Source organism: Sciurus vulgaris, assembly GCF_902686455.1.
Source record: "Sciurus vulgaris genome assembly, chromosome: 8".
NCBI classification, from domain to species: Eukaryota; Metazoa; Chordata; class Mammalia; order Rodentia; family Sciuridae; genus Sciurus; species Sciurus vulgaris.
In genome coordinates, this window is record NC_136468.1 from 73,965,134 (window position 1) to 73,981,894 (window position 16,761).

At 38.2% G+C, this 16,761-nt stretch overlaps 1 protein-coding gene across 2 annotated transcripts in view; it reads right to left on the bottom strand.

Annotated features, from left to right (window-relative positions):
- DOCK4 (dedicator of cytokinesis 4) overlaps positions 1–16,761 on the bottom strand; it is a 438,609-nt gene that overhangs the window by 141,891 nt on the left and 279,957 nt on the right. For both annotated transcript variants that reach the window (XM_079149349.1, XM_079149348.1), the window contains exon 16: positions 11,868–11,974. In XM_079149349.1, coding sequence (XP_079005475.1) covers positions 11,868–11,974 — 107 coding nt within the window. The remainder of the gene's footprint in view (positions 1–11,867; positions 11,975–16,761) is intronic.

The following is a 16,761-nucleotide window of genomic DNA, read 5'->3' on the forward strand; positions in this document are numbered from 1 at the left end:
AAGAGAGGAAAGGAGACCTCATTAAGAATTATTGAGCATAATTTCCATTTCTAACCACTTATGAATCAGGAAACATTCTGAAAAACATTATAAGCCGAATTTGGCTTTTAAGTAAAATGCAATAAAAATGTGTAGAAAGAATTAAGTATGGATTATGGACTCAGATCAATCTGAATTTAAGTCCTAGCTGTGTCATTTCCAATGTGGGGGACCTTATCAAGTTACTTAACCACTTAGAGTTTCTGTTGTCTTCTCTAAAACCTCATTATCTTGTCAGAAGAATTAGATTACATAAAACCTTTAACCAGTCCCTGATACACTGGAAATGCTCAAGAAATCATATTTGCAGTGACCAGAGGATTTTCCAAAAGAATGCTTAAATTTTTCCAATATCTCAGTTGAGACAGCTGTTAAAGCTATACTTTGAAAACCAGCAATTAAAGAAAAGGTATTTCAGATAATCTAATAGTCCCATGATGCAAGGGAAATTTCTTCACAGAAAATGTTGGCTAACAAATGTAAAAAAAATACAGATTAAAAAAAATATAATGTTGTATCCCTACTGTAATTATTTCTTTAGTTTAGGATTGCCATTTACTGCTAAAACCAGCAGGAAAATTGTTGATGAGGACCTGGATGCTCATGTGATGCCAACACACAAATTACTTCCTGTTGGCGAGAGGACAAATGCAACTGCATGTGGGGGATCGGGCTGTCATCACACCAAGGCAGGCAACACGGGGACACACATCATCTGCAGTGCATTCCCACCAAAGATGTTCAACTTGGCATCATAGGAAACACAGGGATGGAGCGACATGCTGAGCAATGCTATAGAAAAACATTAGGGCAAACCCAGAGTGGGTTGGGGTTGTGGCTCGGTGGTGGAGTGCTTGCCTAGCATGTGTGAGGCACTGGGTTCAATTCTCAGGACTGCATATAAATAAATGAATAAAATAAAGGTCCATCGACAATTAAAAATATACCTAAAAAAATTTTTAAAAACGACAAACCCAGAATGTGGAGCCTTCTGCAGTAGGCGTGGCCCATCTCTTCGAGTTAGTGTTGTTCAAAAGGGATTGTTCTAGATTAATCAACACTTCAGAGACAGCCTGATATAACACGTGGTCCTGGATTTGGACAAGCATGCTGAATTGCTCAAATATTTTTGTGGGGATTTGTAAATTAAGTTCTAAGTGAGATAAAAATTTAGCAATTGAAAACAATCATTAATTGTAAAAAGTAGTACATTAAAAATAAATACATAAGATCTATTATCATTTATCTTAAAAATCCATACAACTAGAAGGAAACACACTAAGGAGTTAACAATTAACATAATTTTAATAATGAGAGTAAGGTGTTTTTATCTTATTTTGGTTTATTTGTATGCTGCTTTTCTAATGACAAGAGTGATCTTAAATTAAAACTTTGAGAAAAATTGTTGTTAACAGATATAGACCTGGGAGAGTTTAGCCTATTTGGGGTATAAATTTTAAAACTCATATGAACTCTATTTCATTAAATTGGTTCAAATATTTTCCTGGTAACAGGCAGAAGTTTAATCACAGAAACCCTTCTGCTTGAGACTTTTTGTAGGACTCATAAAGTGTGTTTCTAAAAAATTTTTATTTTCACCATTAAGTCTTTAGGAAGAGTTTACAGAAACAAAATCAGAATATGAGATATTCTTACTACCAATCTGCCCCATAACAGGAGTACCAACTCAAACATAATAAACAGTCTCCGTAATTCTCTTCTGGTGTGACAACTCCAAATGCTTCCTTTTATTACTGTGGGTTATTTCATATAGATAGATGACTGCATACAATACACATATATAATTTACAGGATGATTGGAAGGTAAACACTTCAAATGCTTTCTTCAGAAAAACTGCTTGGGTAAAGCAGGGTTCTGGAATTGGGGATCACTGTGCCCCACCTAGTCTTGTCCCTGGTGTCAGGGCCATCATAGCAGTCACACAACACCCTAAATTCACTCTATCCCCCAACTGGATCTGATCTTCAGGGTTAGGAACATACTCTGGTCTCCCATCTCTAGCTTGATTTGTCCTCCACACAACTAACCACCACTTCCTATGATGACTAAAGTCTATGACAAACCCAGGCCAGACAGGCTGCTCAGCTACTTCCAGGTCACCTCCCCAGGAACTGCAGCCTGCCCTAGTCTGGTTTGCTCCTTCTGTCCACAGACATTCTGACCGTATGGACATATTTCTTATCTCCGGGCCCTTATCTAATCTTTCACTTCCCTCCTCCCTCTTCCCTGGGGAGCTTAGCATCTGAGCCTAGGACATGACACCTTGATAGCTTCTTGTAGCTAAACTCTATCATACACACTCAAGTATAAAACACAATAATAAATATGGACAACACTTTAGACAAAAGTTATTTCAAGACCTTCAATCAAGAACACTGGTGTGTGTGTGTGTGTGTATGTGACCATGCAGAGTGAAGGGGGAGGGTAAACAGAGAATTTTGTCTAAACTCAATAAAGAAAAACATATAGCCACTCTTTGGAGAGGTTTAAATCAATTTCTGAAATGTTTAAGAAATTATTCAGAAATTTCTATAGTATATCTTATTTTTCTTTGAGGTTTTCAGCACGCATGCTTAACACATAATACAAACACTGGATTTAACGACTCAACTACGGTTTATGAGAACATACTGTATGTCAGGCACTGCTAAGTACTTGTGTGTCTTTTCTTCTCATAACAACCTATGAAACAGGATATTATAAACCTGAGGAGTTTATGTGTTTTGCCTAATGTCACAAGAGTAGTAAGTGTCAGCTTCAGGATATGAATCAAAGTTTGTATTCGCAACTACTATGAAATATTTCCTCTTTCCACAGTTGTTTTAACCACAGTTTTGAGTTCTGATATAATGCATTTAAAATTTATTGATATGTAAATAAAATGTGGAGTATTACATATGGTTAAGAAAGTTCAAAACATGTTCGCTTAACCAAAAAAGGAATATGTGTGGGAGACACCCTAAGAGAGGGCTATGAGTGGTAATGTAGAAGTGAAATGATTTCAAAAGAAAAAAGCCCGTGCATCCATTGTTCAGTGAAATGACTGATCTATATGCTAAAACTACTCAGAGAACAAAAGGAATCATGTGACCAGGATGTAATGGGTAAGAAGGACATATAGAAGACGAGACATGACACTGAAGCCTGAGACTACAAAGAATGAGCCAGAGGTCAAGTCCTTCCTTTGTTTGGTGGATGGGACTCTAGAAAGGAAGAGTAGAAACAGGGTAGGCCTACAGGGCAGGGACAGATGACAGCAAGGGTTTCAGCCAAAAGGGTTACCCAGCCTCCTAACAGAAAGTACACAGTTCACTAGCAGAAGCCAGTGAGAGAGAAGAGTCAGTGGTGAATGCCCCAGACATTGTTCATCCAGGTGGAAGAATGAGATTCTGACATGTTACCAGAGAAAATAAATGGGAATGAACAACTTCCCTGTTAGGTGAAAGGCTAAAAGTCAATGAAGCCACAGAAATGAGTCTGGAAAGTGTAGCTGGCACTGCTGGTGCTTTATTTGGAAATATTCAAGCCTGAAAATAGGAGCAGTACTGAGACAGCTGCATCAAACTGCAGCTTTGAGATTTTTCCACTTCATGCAAGTGAGAGATGGTTTTGTCATTGTGGTAAAAACCATTTATCCTCCCAAACTGGACGGGTGGTAAAGTATGGATCGTTTGCATTCTGGGGAACATCTGTACGTGGACTGTTTTGACTTTGGCAAAGGGATTTTTACCCATCAAACTTAGGGTAGGCATGGAACAAAGCAGTGTGGATATGACAAGAGGACACTGTCCTCCTTACTAGAGAACTTGTTCTCTTATGGGAGAAAAACACAGCTCAAGTGCTGCGAGTGTTGTGGTAGATGTATGATGGTAGCTGGTTGAGGGAAGAATGAATCAAGCAGTTCTTTCCAGGCAAAACAAGGCCTCCTGACATTGCTATTGGATCGGGTGAACAAAACTATGTCACTGTCAGAGTAAAAGACAGTTCTCTGTGTTTGCTTTGACAAGCCAGAATCTGTGCAGTCATCTTGAAATGGCACGGAGTTGATTTACTACAAGTAAGAAGGAGGAGATGAGAACCAGCTATTTTATCATACTTGGGCCTGAAATCAGATCTGACCAGGGGGAATAGGCTCCTTTAGACTCTTACAGAAGTATCAAAATGCAGACTCTGTAGTCACAGAGGTAGTTTCCATCTTTGAGATTACATAGCTTGCTCACAGACCATTTTTTTTTTCCAGAATGGAAATAGCAGTGAATGGTACATCATATGATAAACTACTTGGGACTATTGTCTTAGGTACATGAAAGACAAACACAGTGGTCAGTCATGTACAGTGCTCCAGAAATATGATATGTGCAATTACACAAGATATGTGATTGAGAGACCGACATCTACAATTTATTCAGGAAAAAAACTGGCAAAGAAATCATGGCATATTGATCAAATTAAGCGTCAGTAATTTGTGGGAAGTAGAGAATTAAAAAAATATAGTAAGTTAAAGTCCAGTTGGAATTCTGTAATACCAGATTTAAATAGTTTTTGGTGGCAAACTATCTACTTTGGGGGACTTTTTCAATAGAACTAGTCATCCTTAATATCATTCTTACACATTTAATAAATTCCTACTATTAGCCAGTCCTTCAATTCAGTATTAAGAATGTAACAAGAAAATGGATGCAGCCCATGTACTTGAGGGCATTATTACCTGTCTGACCTCAGTGCTTGTTTGTTAGTACTGAGTTCAGAGCTCTGAAGAACTCTGGATAGCTGCTCTTCTGGGGAAGGGAAAGGAGGCTTTCTACAAGGACTATCTAACCTTTAGTCCTAGAGGATAAGAGGGTCACCCCACAGGCAAGGGAGAAAAGCTAAGGGAGGGAGGAAGCAAGGCATGTAAAGGTCCTGGGGAATATGTACATGTAAGAGGTCATGGGCACATGACAATTAAATGGAATGTGAGATCCTGGGACACAATAAATGATGGTAGTGAAAAACTTGTGAAATCCAAGTAAATCTTGTGTTAATAGTGCCTTACCAAGACTAATTTAACTTTGATAGATATGTTATAAGAGGTTCATATAAGAATACTTGAGTGACAGCTACATGGGAATATTTGCAACTCCTCTTTAAGTCTAAATCTTAAAAATAATTGTTAAAAATGCACAGGCATAGCTGGACAAATTCATGCAGTATACTATGGCTATAACATAAAATTGTTCAACACAGAAAAGCCTAAGGACTATTCCAGATCTCTCAAACAAGAAAACCCCCAGGTAATTCTGATATAGTCACCTCTGGTATAAATTCCCTGAATTAAAGTATTACCATGCAACTGGTTATTTAGATATGGAGGATGAGTGTGACAAGACAAGAAAATCTTACAGGTTTCTGCCCATGACAGGAATAGATGGAGGTGAGATTAAAAGCTCAGTTTTGAACATGTTAAATTTGAGGTATCTTTGTAAAAACCAACTGAAGATGTTCAATAGGCTGGCAAAAGTTGTGGACTAGAAAATCAGATTTGGCTGTCATCAGCATAGAAATGTAGTAAGTTAATCCCTGGAATTGGATGAGTGCATCCAAGACAGTAGGTAGCAGAGGGTTAATCCATGACAACAACATTTACTGTGTAAAGAGAGGAATCTGCAAAGCAGAAGAAGGATGGAACTCAGGAGAACAATGCCAGACAGATGACAGAATGTGGGATTTTCAAGAGGTACAATCAACTTTGTCACCTGCTACTTCAGGGAAGTCAAGTAAGGGAAAAACATTCTTAATTCTTTTGGTCCAGTGACTTTAGCTTCTGGGTGGACATTAATGACCTGGAGGTGAGAAACTTTACTTGAATGGTGGTAACAATGAATGAGATTGACTGGGATACAAGGAAGTAGGGATAGGGACAGAAGACTGGTTTTTAATGTAGACCGGGTGTCATGATGGAAAGGGAAGAGGGAGTGGGGTAGCTATTTTTTTTTTTTTTTTAATGTTTTCTAAAGAAAAAATGCTGAAGCGTGTTTATACTTTGAGCAAAGAGAGCCAAATAGAGGAAGTAGTTACAGATGCAGGAGGAAGAGGGAGGACATTGGGAGGGTCAGCATCCTAGAAAACACAGGAGGCAGGAAGATCCTGAGGGTAGTAAGTAGAAGAATTGGCCTTGGAGAGAAGGAACCTTGCCTCATCCCTTGAGACAGGAAACAGGAAGAAAGAGAAGGATGCAGATAAGTTTGCAGGTGGCAGCAGGGAGAGCACAGGAAGTTAAGGAAGTTCCTCTCTGGTGGCTTCTGTTTTCTCTATTAAGTAGACAGGAAGTTGTAGGGTAGGGAGATGGTAAAATCTTGCCAGTAGTTCTATGGGGATGGAGAGAAGGAGGTGATTAGTCTGCCTGCAGTGTTGGTGGTCCTGCATCTATACCCATCAGGCTGATGCTAATCTATAACTACTATAATTTCCTCTAGGATCACCTGCATCTACATCCATCAGGTTAATGCTAATCCGTAACCACTATAATTTCCTCTAGTAATACCCAACTGCCTGCAGCAGGGTAAAGGAGGGGGCAAGGAGAAGGCAGAGTTGACAGACTGACTTAGGACTTGTTTTTATTTCCCATGTGGGAACAGCAGAACTAAAGAACAAAGAATACCCCAAATATGAAAAGGAAGAAAGTGAAGTAAGGAGAGGTCTACTGAAGGAGAATAAGACTGGAAAACAGGTAGAAGTAGAAAATTGAAGGTTGAAAGATTGTGGTAAGGATACAATAAGTTTAGGATTTTTGATATGGGATGATTCTGGATCATTTATTTCATCCATCCCCCCTCCTCCCCACCTCACCTATTCATTGGTCCAAGCAATCCACCAAGTATTTATTTAGCTCTTAGGTGGCATGTCCTGCTGGGTGGGAACAAAGGGGCCAAAGAATAGTCATACTGAAGTACAATGCAAATAAGTCCAGTAAGACAGGCAGAAAGTCACAGAACTGTATAGAAGAAGCCTCATAGAGGGTAGCCAAGTTCTTCAAAAGAGGACGGAGAGCCAGTCAGTATTTTTGAAAGGGGCAGGGAAACAGCTGACCTCCAGCAACTAGACACAAGGCTTCAGAGACAAGCTTTCCACCCCAACAGGTACCCAGGAAGCTCTCTCAGCAGAGGTGAGCCAGATTTCACTAAAGCAGATCATTTTTGGAAGAATGAAGTAGTACTAGTAGTTAGCATGAAAGGGGCTTTCAGGATGGATTTCACATACATATAGCTGTAGGACCTATTAATGTATTTTGGTTTTTTAAAATTTCTTTCCTCTAGCTTTGGTATTCAGTTGGATACACTTTTATACTAAACTAACTGGGTTATTTACTTTTTAAATTTTTCTCCAAGTGTTTGAAAATTTTTCTCATGGTGTATAGTGAAACAAGAGTTCAGTGATCAATTCTACTCTCAAGCCTGGGCTGAACAAATACATTTCTGGCTCATCTAAGACTGTCTGCTCATGGTTCCAAGAGAAGTTTCTCAAAATTGTTTGAGCAGCAGATGGAATAAGTAAGGTAACAAATCCTTCAATCTATCTGAAATTCCAGACTCCCTTCAGTTTCTAATGTTATGAATACAAATATACTATAGGGAAAGGCTACACTGATGATCAGGATAAGTGAAGAGCAACAGTTTCCAACTGCATCAGAGAAGTTCATCTCAAAGATAGTGACCGGTGGGAAAAGGTGGTATTGGAATACATGGACCAGCTGGGAATCAGAATATGGCATAAGAAACTGAAAATGTGTAGGAACAAAAACATGGACCACAAAGAGTTTATGGACACATTTTAGGTAGCAAAGGTGAAATAAATTAACCTGCAAAGGACTTTTACAATCTATATCATCACATTAAACTAATCCTTTCCCCACAGGAAACAGTATCATCCTCTATCTGGGATTTTTCACCTTGCCCTTTTCAAGTTCCCATGTCTTAGATTAGGAAGCCAATAAATCCTGCTAAAGGAATCAGATTCTCTACTAAGCAAAACCCTACCTTTGTTGAATTGGGCCACATTAACCACTGTGGTATAAGATAATCAGCAATATGAATTTATTAAATCTCAATTTCTCAAAAGCAGGTTGTGTTATTAATTTTATTTACTTAATTTTACTGGACCCAAGGATGTTTTAGAATTTATTTCAGTTACTAAGAACCCTCCAACAGAATCAGGCAGAATGAGGACCCCAGTGTGCAGCTTCTATCTTGCTGTCCTCCTCCTGGATTCTCGTATCATTGTCCTTAAGAGACTTAAGTTTTGGAAAACACAATTTCCCGTCCTCATTACTTTAGTCTCTTTTCTTAACTTGTTTTCCAGCAATAGCTGGGCAGAGGAAGCCAAAAATATCCCTACAAAGTTGAGAAAGACAACAATTCGGACAAAATATAGTGAGATGAAAAAACTTACTGAGATTAAATGTTGTAATTAGCAAATTTGTAACTCCAGAGGGAAGTTTTGGACCTACCCATCAGTCACTTGAGAATATTGCTGATATTCTGAGGGCTACAAAGAGGGTTCTGGAAGGATCAAATCTCTCATGATAAATGATAAAGTTCTTTTCCTTACTCTTCCAGAGCTACACCTTTGAAATGTTTATAGATTTTGAATTTTATTTCCATGGGAAACCATTCCAAACATGAAAAGAAGGGTGGCCCCATCATAGTCATCTCAACATCATTTGTCAAATGGGTTAATTTTCTAGCTATTGATTTGAAATCTATCCCCCCACCACCCTGTGTATCTCCTTTTAAATAATACATTAAAGGTTGCAATTATCAGCAGACTGGGTGCCTTCCTGCCATGGCAGGATAAGAATTATGCTGCTAATATAATTTTATAATCACAAACTACAAATGGCCTTAAGCTGAAACTGAACTCGTTGGCTTATTTACATGAGAAAGAAAACCACAGCATCAACCTGGCTGAAAACAGAAGTTAAGATTGGCAAGAATTTCACAAATCTTTGAATAAGCAACGCAATATAGCCCTGTTCGTAAACAAACTCTGAAACATGGGGGTTTGGATATAAAGCTAATGCTTCCTGACAGGTCTGTACAATGAAGGTCTGCCCCAAATTATCTACCAACACCATCCTGAGCTTTCCCTCTAGCTGATCACTGGGAACTCCTGTCCTTTAAACTGTTCAAGCTCAAATAAAATTGCCTTTATGAATCAGAACTCTGAGTACTCAGTCAAAACTTATGCAAGGGCCTGCAGTCATTCAAAACTCTGTTTTCGAGAAAAGTCTTGGTGGTATGGAAAGGGACCAGAGAGGCCTCTGATAAAGGAGGAGACTGGGCCTGTGGGAGTCAATGTCAGCTGGACTCCTAACTGCCATCATGGAGAAGTGAGCTCTGCTATCTGTCCTCTGGCATCTGATGCACACGGATCTCTCTAGGAAGTAAAGTAACTAAGAGTCTGGGTATTATTTGCACTCATTTACAGAAATCAACCAGACTCGAATGCAAAACTAGCATGAGCTGAAGAAGCACTCTCAATCCACAGGTGACTGTCCATATGTGACAAGTGATACAGAAGCAATTCATTCTTCTATTACCCCAGTTTTAATTATCTTAGTCCTGACTATTCTGAGTCAAGACTTAATGTCCAAGACTTCTATGCTATTTATATCTTTCAGAAAAAAGAGTGGATTAAGACCCTGCCTATCATATTATTCTCTCTTATAAGGGAACTCCTGGCCTCTAGGGGAGATAAATAGATCATCCCAGTGTCTAGTACATACTTCTGTTTGGTTTACTGTTTACTCTTACTCTACAATATGTTATCTTTATATTTTAACACTATTAGCTCCTTTATTATTTATTTATTTATTGGTTCTTTTTTAGTTATATATAACAGTAGCATCCATTCTGATATAATTATACAAGCATGGAATACAACTTATTCTAGTTAGGATCCCATTCTTGTGCATATGCATGAATGGATTCACTATGATATTTTCATATATGAACATAGGAAAATTATGTCTGATTCATTCCACTGTTCTTCCTTTTCCTACCTCCGGTTCCTTCATTCCATTCCCCATTGTCTGATCTACTGAACTTCCATTCTTCCCCTCTCCCCCACCTACATTGTGCTTTAGCTTTCACATATCGGAGACAACACTCGGCCTTTGGCTTTCTGGACTGGCTTATTTCACTTAGCATGATAGGTCTCCAGATCCATCCATGTACTAGTAAATGTCATAAAGTCATTCTTGTTTATGCACTAGCTTCTTGAGATAACTTTATGAAATAAAGAGAATGTGTGCACCAGAAATGGAGGGATTTGACTGTGTTGGTTATATTCTCAGTACCTAGAACAGTGTGTGGCTATAATTTTTCCTCAATAAACATGTTGAACAAATAGCAAGGAAACAAATGATTAAAGAAACAGACACATACATATACATGCACATAAAAATAGGAATGACCAGATGTGCTGTTCATCACTACTTATTTTATTAGTTATCTAAAAGTAAAGAAAATTTTTGTTTATAATCCTGTTATGTATTCAACAAATCGTCACTACATATCTACTGCATGATAGACTCCTTCTGACATAGCTGCTGCTTTAGAGAGGTTCAAAACATATTGGGATAAGGCAAGGGATCATAGATGCATCTGGGGTGATGATGGTAAGAGATGCATGCAGAAACTTAGGGAGATCAGGGGAGGACACTTGGTCAGCTGGGAACATGAGCAGTAAAGCCAGGAAGCTGTTAACAGTTTCTGAAGGTGAAAAGGGTAAGGTGAGCACCAGGAGATGCTCAAGAGACAATCAGGTAGAAAGGCTGACTTCAGGAGTCCTTAAAGGGAGAACAGACAGAACTGGCAGGGAGGGTATAAGCAACTAGAAAGGGATAGACGTAGCTGCAGCATGAAGGGACAAAAAGTGGTGAGAGGTGAAGCAGTGAAGGTGGAGGCCTAGCATACCCTGAGAAGCCCAAGATTGAGTCTTGTGGCAATGAGGAGCTTTTGCATGGTTCCTAGATTAAGAAATGAATTTGGTGGATCATTATCTTAGGTGGGTCACCTTTAATATCGGGGTAGAACATGGTCTAGAGGGAGATAAGACCCAGATCAGTAGGACCAGTTAGCACAGGTAAGAACTGATGAGAGTTTTGACTATCACAGGGTTATAGAAATGGAGGGATAAGAATGAGAAAATTGCCTGTGTATGTTAAAAACACATTTTTATTTTATATTTCCTTATTGCAAGTATTCTCATAATATCTATGGACTTCTCACTTCCTGAATTTTCTTTAGGATGCCTACAACAGCACACTTTGAAACATTTTTATGATAATTCTTGTTTTAACAGGAAAACTACTAAAGTTGTAATGGCAAAGTGAAGACAAAAAAAAAAAAGAAAGAAAGAAAGAAATGTAATCCTGACCATGCTAAATTGACCTCTTGCAACATACAGATACATAGGGAAAGCGCGTATTGACGGTATTTAAAATTTTATTGGTAAGATTTATTTAATCTTATCAAAGAAATGAAAAGATATTAAGGTCACATCCAGATTTACCCAAATACCTATCTCTAAATTAAGATGAAAAAAAAAAAAAAAAAAAAGATCTTTAAAATGTGTTTTACAATATGACATAGAATACAGAAAAATAGCTTCAAACAGTACTTTCAAGAAGACATTCTCCCTGCCAGCAATCGTACAAAAGAACATTCTTTTCAGTGATTTTTTCCCCCCCTTTCCAAAGTGGAAAGAGAGTGAGTTAATAGCTGCCTATTATCCACAGTCATGACCAACATGTGACGGACGGTACCTTGTGCACGATGAGTTCGTGAGTGCCATCTGGAAGGGTCCTGCCATCTTCCTGCATCAGGGGCACAAAGGAGAAACCAAACAACTTCTTCTCTCCTTTCTCCTTTGCTGTAAAGGAAAAAGAAAGAATCGCTTGCTTATTTAAATGCATGCTTATACATGTGTTTAAGAAGAACATTAAGAAATATAACTTCCCCCACTCTAGCTCCTCTACACATGGAGAGCTGCATTTATGGAAGGAAATATATCTAAAGTAGCCACCCTCACATTCCTGTTCCTAATCTCCAAGTTTTATTCTTAGCCTAATTTTCTTCATGGGACTCACTATCTGAAATCATGCTTTAAAAATTCTGTGGATTGCCTGTTTCTTCTCACATTACCACTAAGCACCACTGAAGGCAGGATTCTTACCTGTTTTATTTTATAGTCTCAGAGTACCAAGAACATAGTAGGTTCTTAATAAATATATGTTTAATTAAAAAAATGAATGAATGTGGAGTTTAAGATTTTGCTTAATACCTACGGAAAGGGAACTTCCCAGCTCTGCCATGGTCCATGACAGAACTTCTTTCCCTGTATTCACATAGCTGTAAGCCAGGTGAAAACTACTTCCTTAGAATAGGGCTTGTTCACTGAAAGGCAATATGAACTGCAAACTATAAAACAGGCTTACTGTATTATCGCTCTGGAAGCTGGAAATGGCAATGAGGTTTTCTGATTTCTAATTAAGAAGTACAATGGCTAGAAATTCTGAGACTCCTTAGCTACTATTTATAGATAAGGAAACTGAGATCCCAGATGTTAGGTAACTTGCTCTATATCTTTTAAGTACCATTCCAGTTCATCCACCATGCTCTTTTCTCCAAAAATGGAGAAATTGTTAAAAGAACCTTGTTTGCTCAACTTGACTTTCTTATTCTGAGTGGTGCAGGAAAGAGCTCTCCAGGGCCAGCAGCCTATCTGGGGTTCCCACACAAGTGTAGCAGCGGAACATTACATTTGAACAGGAAAGTTCTGCACCGAAACACAGTAAGACCTGAGCTCAAGGAGTTAGATATGGTGATCCTGAAGATTAGACGAGGTTTAGCAACAGCTTCCCTTACAATTGCTTCTAGCATTCAACCTCAGGGAAGTGACACCTTATGCAGAGAACAGTACTTCTGTCTGGCTGGCACTGGCCTCTAACATGAAGACATTCCTGAAAATGTGGTTACTTTTAAGTGGGTCCTTTTAAAAGAAAAGTATTTTCTTAAATCCTTAAAATCATTAACTTCAACTCTAGAGTGAAACTGGAAAAATACTGATGTTTCTTAAAGTTAAGTAAAAATTTGAGCAAAGACCTTGGGTAAGACATTTCTGGATCAATGACAGCACCGGAACTTATGATTTAGAGATTTGTTTAGAAAAATTTCCTAATTTTATTTGACTACTTTTTTGGTATGGTTTGTGTTATTTAGAAGCAATTTCATAACTTAATTTTTTCTATCTTTTTGGTATAGTTTATAGTATTCGATTCAGAAAAATAAAATGACTAAATATTCCATAATGAATACAATTAGCAAAAGAAGCAAAACAACAGCTTTCCCAAATTTTCCCTCTATTATAAAATAAAACAGATATTAAACAAAGTTTAATGTACATGACAATTTTTCCTGAGCCATTAGATTAGGACTAATAACTACATAGGGTCTGCATTTATCATCCCATTTTACTAATAAAATACTCTAACTTGTACATTCTACCTCTAAATTTCCAATTTATTCTTCCTGGTATCATATACTCCAACAGTTCTGCCTCTTGGAACCTTCGATTCACAAAGCCTCCCCTCTATCCCTCCTGTCTCAGTCTCCATTTTGATGGTTCACCAGTCCAGTTACCTCCTTCCATATATCCTTGGCTTCCTTATTCCTCCACATTTCCACTGTAACACTCCAACCTGGTTAAATCCAACTTCAATTTATTCCATGCCAAACCAGCCTAATTTACTTTAGTGAATGCACATTAACCAGAAAAGGGTGCTGAGCTGGGCAAGCCACCACTCACCTAATCCACATTCTAGACATTTTTTTTTTTTTTTTTTTTTGCCTGCTCTCCCTTCTCAAGCCTCCAACACCTTGGCCACCCTCCTCACAGTCACATGATATGGAGAGACTCCCACATACCACAGGACCTATGAACCCACTGCCTCTGTGCCCACCTGTCACACTGTCAACTGTCTACACTCCTACTCCTTAAACACGGAACTCCAGGCTCCTTACTCCCAAGGGCATTATTCCTATAGTTGTCTCTTCTTTCTTCAGTATCATTCTTCTTTCTTTCTACTGAATTATTTCCACCAAACAAACATACATTAAAAACTCCATCTTAAGAAATACCCTCACATGACCAAGTATTTCATTTTAGCTCCTATGCCATGTCTCTGATCTATTGTTTTCCCCTTTCTTCTTCTCTTCTTCTTTCTTTTCCTTTCCTTCCTTCTTTCATAGCCTTCTCTTTTTAAATTTTTAATTATCTTTTTTGGTACCAGGGTTTGAATGCAGGGCACTTAACCACTGAGCAATATCCCCAGCTCTTTTTTGTACTTTTTTATTTTGAGACAGAATCTCACTGAGTTGCTTAGGACCTTGCTAAGTTGCTGAGACTGGCTTCAAACCTGGCAATCCTCTGGCCTCAGCCTCCCAAACCACTGGGATTACAGCAAGCACTATTGTGCCTGGCAGCCTTTATTTTCTAAAAGCAGTTTCAGGGGCTGCGGTTGTGGCTTAGTGGTACAGCGCTCACCTAGCATGCATGAGGCCCTGTGTTCAATCCTCAGCACCACATAAAAATAAAATAAAGGTACTATGTCCACCTACAACTAGAAAATATTAAAAAAAAAAAAAAAAAAAAAGCAGTTTCAGGTTAACAGGAACATTCAGAGGAAGGTATAAAGATGTCCCACAGAGCCACCCTGCCCTGACTCCTGTGTAGCCTTCAGTGCTACCAACATCCCCTGCCAGCTGCACTTCTTACAGCTGATGACTTGACAAAGACACATCACTATCACCTGAAGTCCAGTGTTCACATTATGGTTCAATCTTGGTGTTATACATTCTATGGGCTTATACAAATGTACAATGACATGCAACTGTTGTTATAATTTCATCTGCAATAATTTCACCACCCCCAAAATACCCTGTGCTCTGCTTACTGATCCCTCCCTCCCCTACCCTTTGGCAAACCATTGAACTTTTTACTTTCTCCATAGCTTTGCCTTTTCCAGATTCTTATGTGGTTGAAATCATATGGTATGTAGCCTTTTCGGATTGGCTCCTTTCACTTTGTAATATGCATGTAAGGTTCTTCCAAGTTCATGGCTTGGTAATCCATTTCTTCTTAAGTGGAACGAGATTCCACAGTCTGCATGTACCACCATTTATCCATTCACCTACTGAAAGAACAGCTGCATTCTTTTCAAGTTTGAGCAATTATGATAAAGCTGCTGTAAATGTCTATGTGCAGGTTTTTGTGTGGACGTTAAAGTTTTCAACTCCTTTAGGTAAATACCAAAGGAGCATGGTTGTTCAATTTGTATGATAAGAATATGTTTTATTTAGTAAGTAACCACCAAACTGTCTTTCAAAATGACTGGTATCATTTTGTCTTCACACCATCAATTAATTAGGGTTTCTGCTGTTCCATATACTTGCCAGCACATGGTGTTGTCTGTGTTCTAAAAGGGGTGTGATGGTATATGATTGTTGTTCAAATCTGTATTTTCCTAATATATGATGTGTGATGTGATGCCTGCTTTCATATGCTTATTTGTAACAATTATACTTTCTATGGTAAGGTGTTTGTTAAGGTTTTTATGCCCAAATTTTAATTGGCTGTATGTTTTCTTATTATTGGTTTTTAAGAGTTATTTGTATATTTTCAATAAAGTCCTTTACCAAATGTCTTTTGCATATATTTTCTACCAATATGTGCATATCTTTTATGTCTTTCAGAGATCAGAAAAAATTAATTTTAATGAACTCCAACTTATCAGTTCTTTCTTTTATAGATCATGATTTTGGTATTATATACAAAAAGTCATTGCCAAACCCAAGGTCATTTAGACTTTCTGTTATCTTCCAGGAGTTTTATTGGACAAATATCCACTTGTCCTAGAAGCATTTGTTGAAAAGACTATCTTCTTATTACATTACCTCTGATTCTTCATCAGAGATCATTTAACTTATGTGAGACTATTTCTGGGCTCTCTCTTCCATCCCTTTGATATATCTGTCTATTCCTTCACAATATTATACTGTCTTGATTATGTGGGTTTACAGTAGTTCTTAAACTTGGGCAATGTCAGTCCACTAACTTTGTTCTTCTGTAATACTGTGTTGTCTATTTTGAGTCTCTTGCTTTTCCTTTTCCATATAAACTTTGGGATCAGTTTCTCTCTCTCTCCCTCCCTCCCTCTCTCTCTCTCTCTCTCTCTCTCACTGTGTCTCTTTCACACACACACACACACACTCCCTCTCCCCCTCTCTTTCCACAATTACATTCAGAACTGATATCTTTAAAATATTGAGTTTTCTTATCCATGAACATGCCTCTTGGATTCTATATTGCAAAACTTTTCAAAAGACCTGTCTATATTCATTGCTTCCCCTTCCTTTTCTCTGTCTCACTCTTGAACTCACATTCATCACTACAAATCCACTAAAATCACTTGCCAGATTTAAAGTCAAATCAAATGATAATTTCTCTACTGTCACCTTATCTATTACTGGCACCTGACATATCTGATCAGTTCTCTCTTGAAAAACTCCTGGATTCTATTTATCCTGGGTTGTCCTTCAACCTCCTGGCTATTCCTTCTTAATGCCACTTAGTGGCTCCTTCCTTTTTTCCCAGCTCTT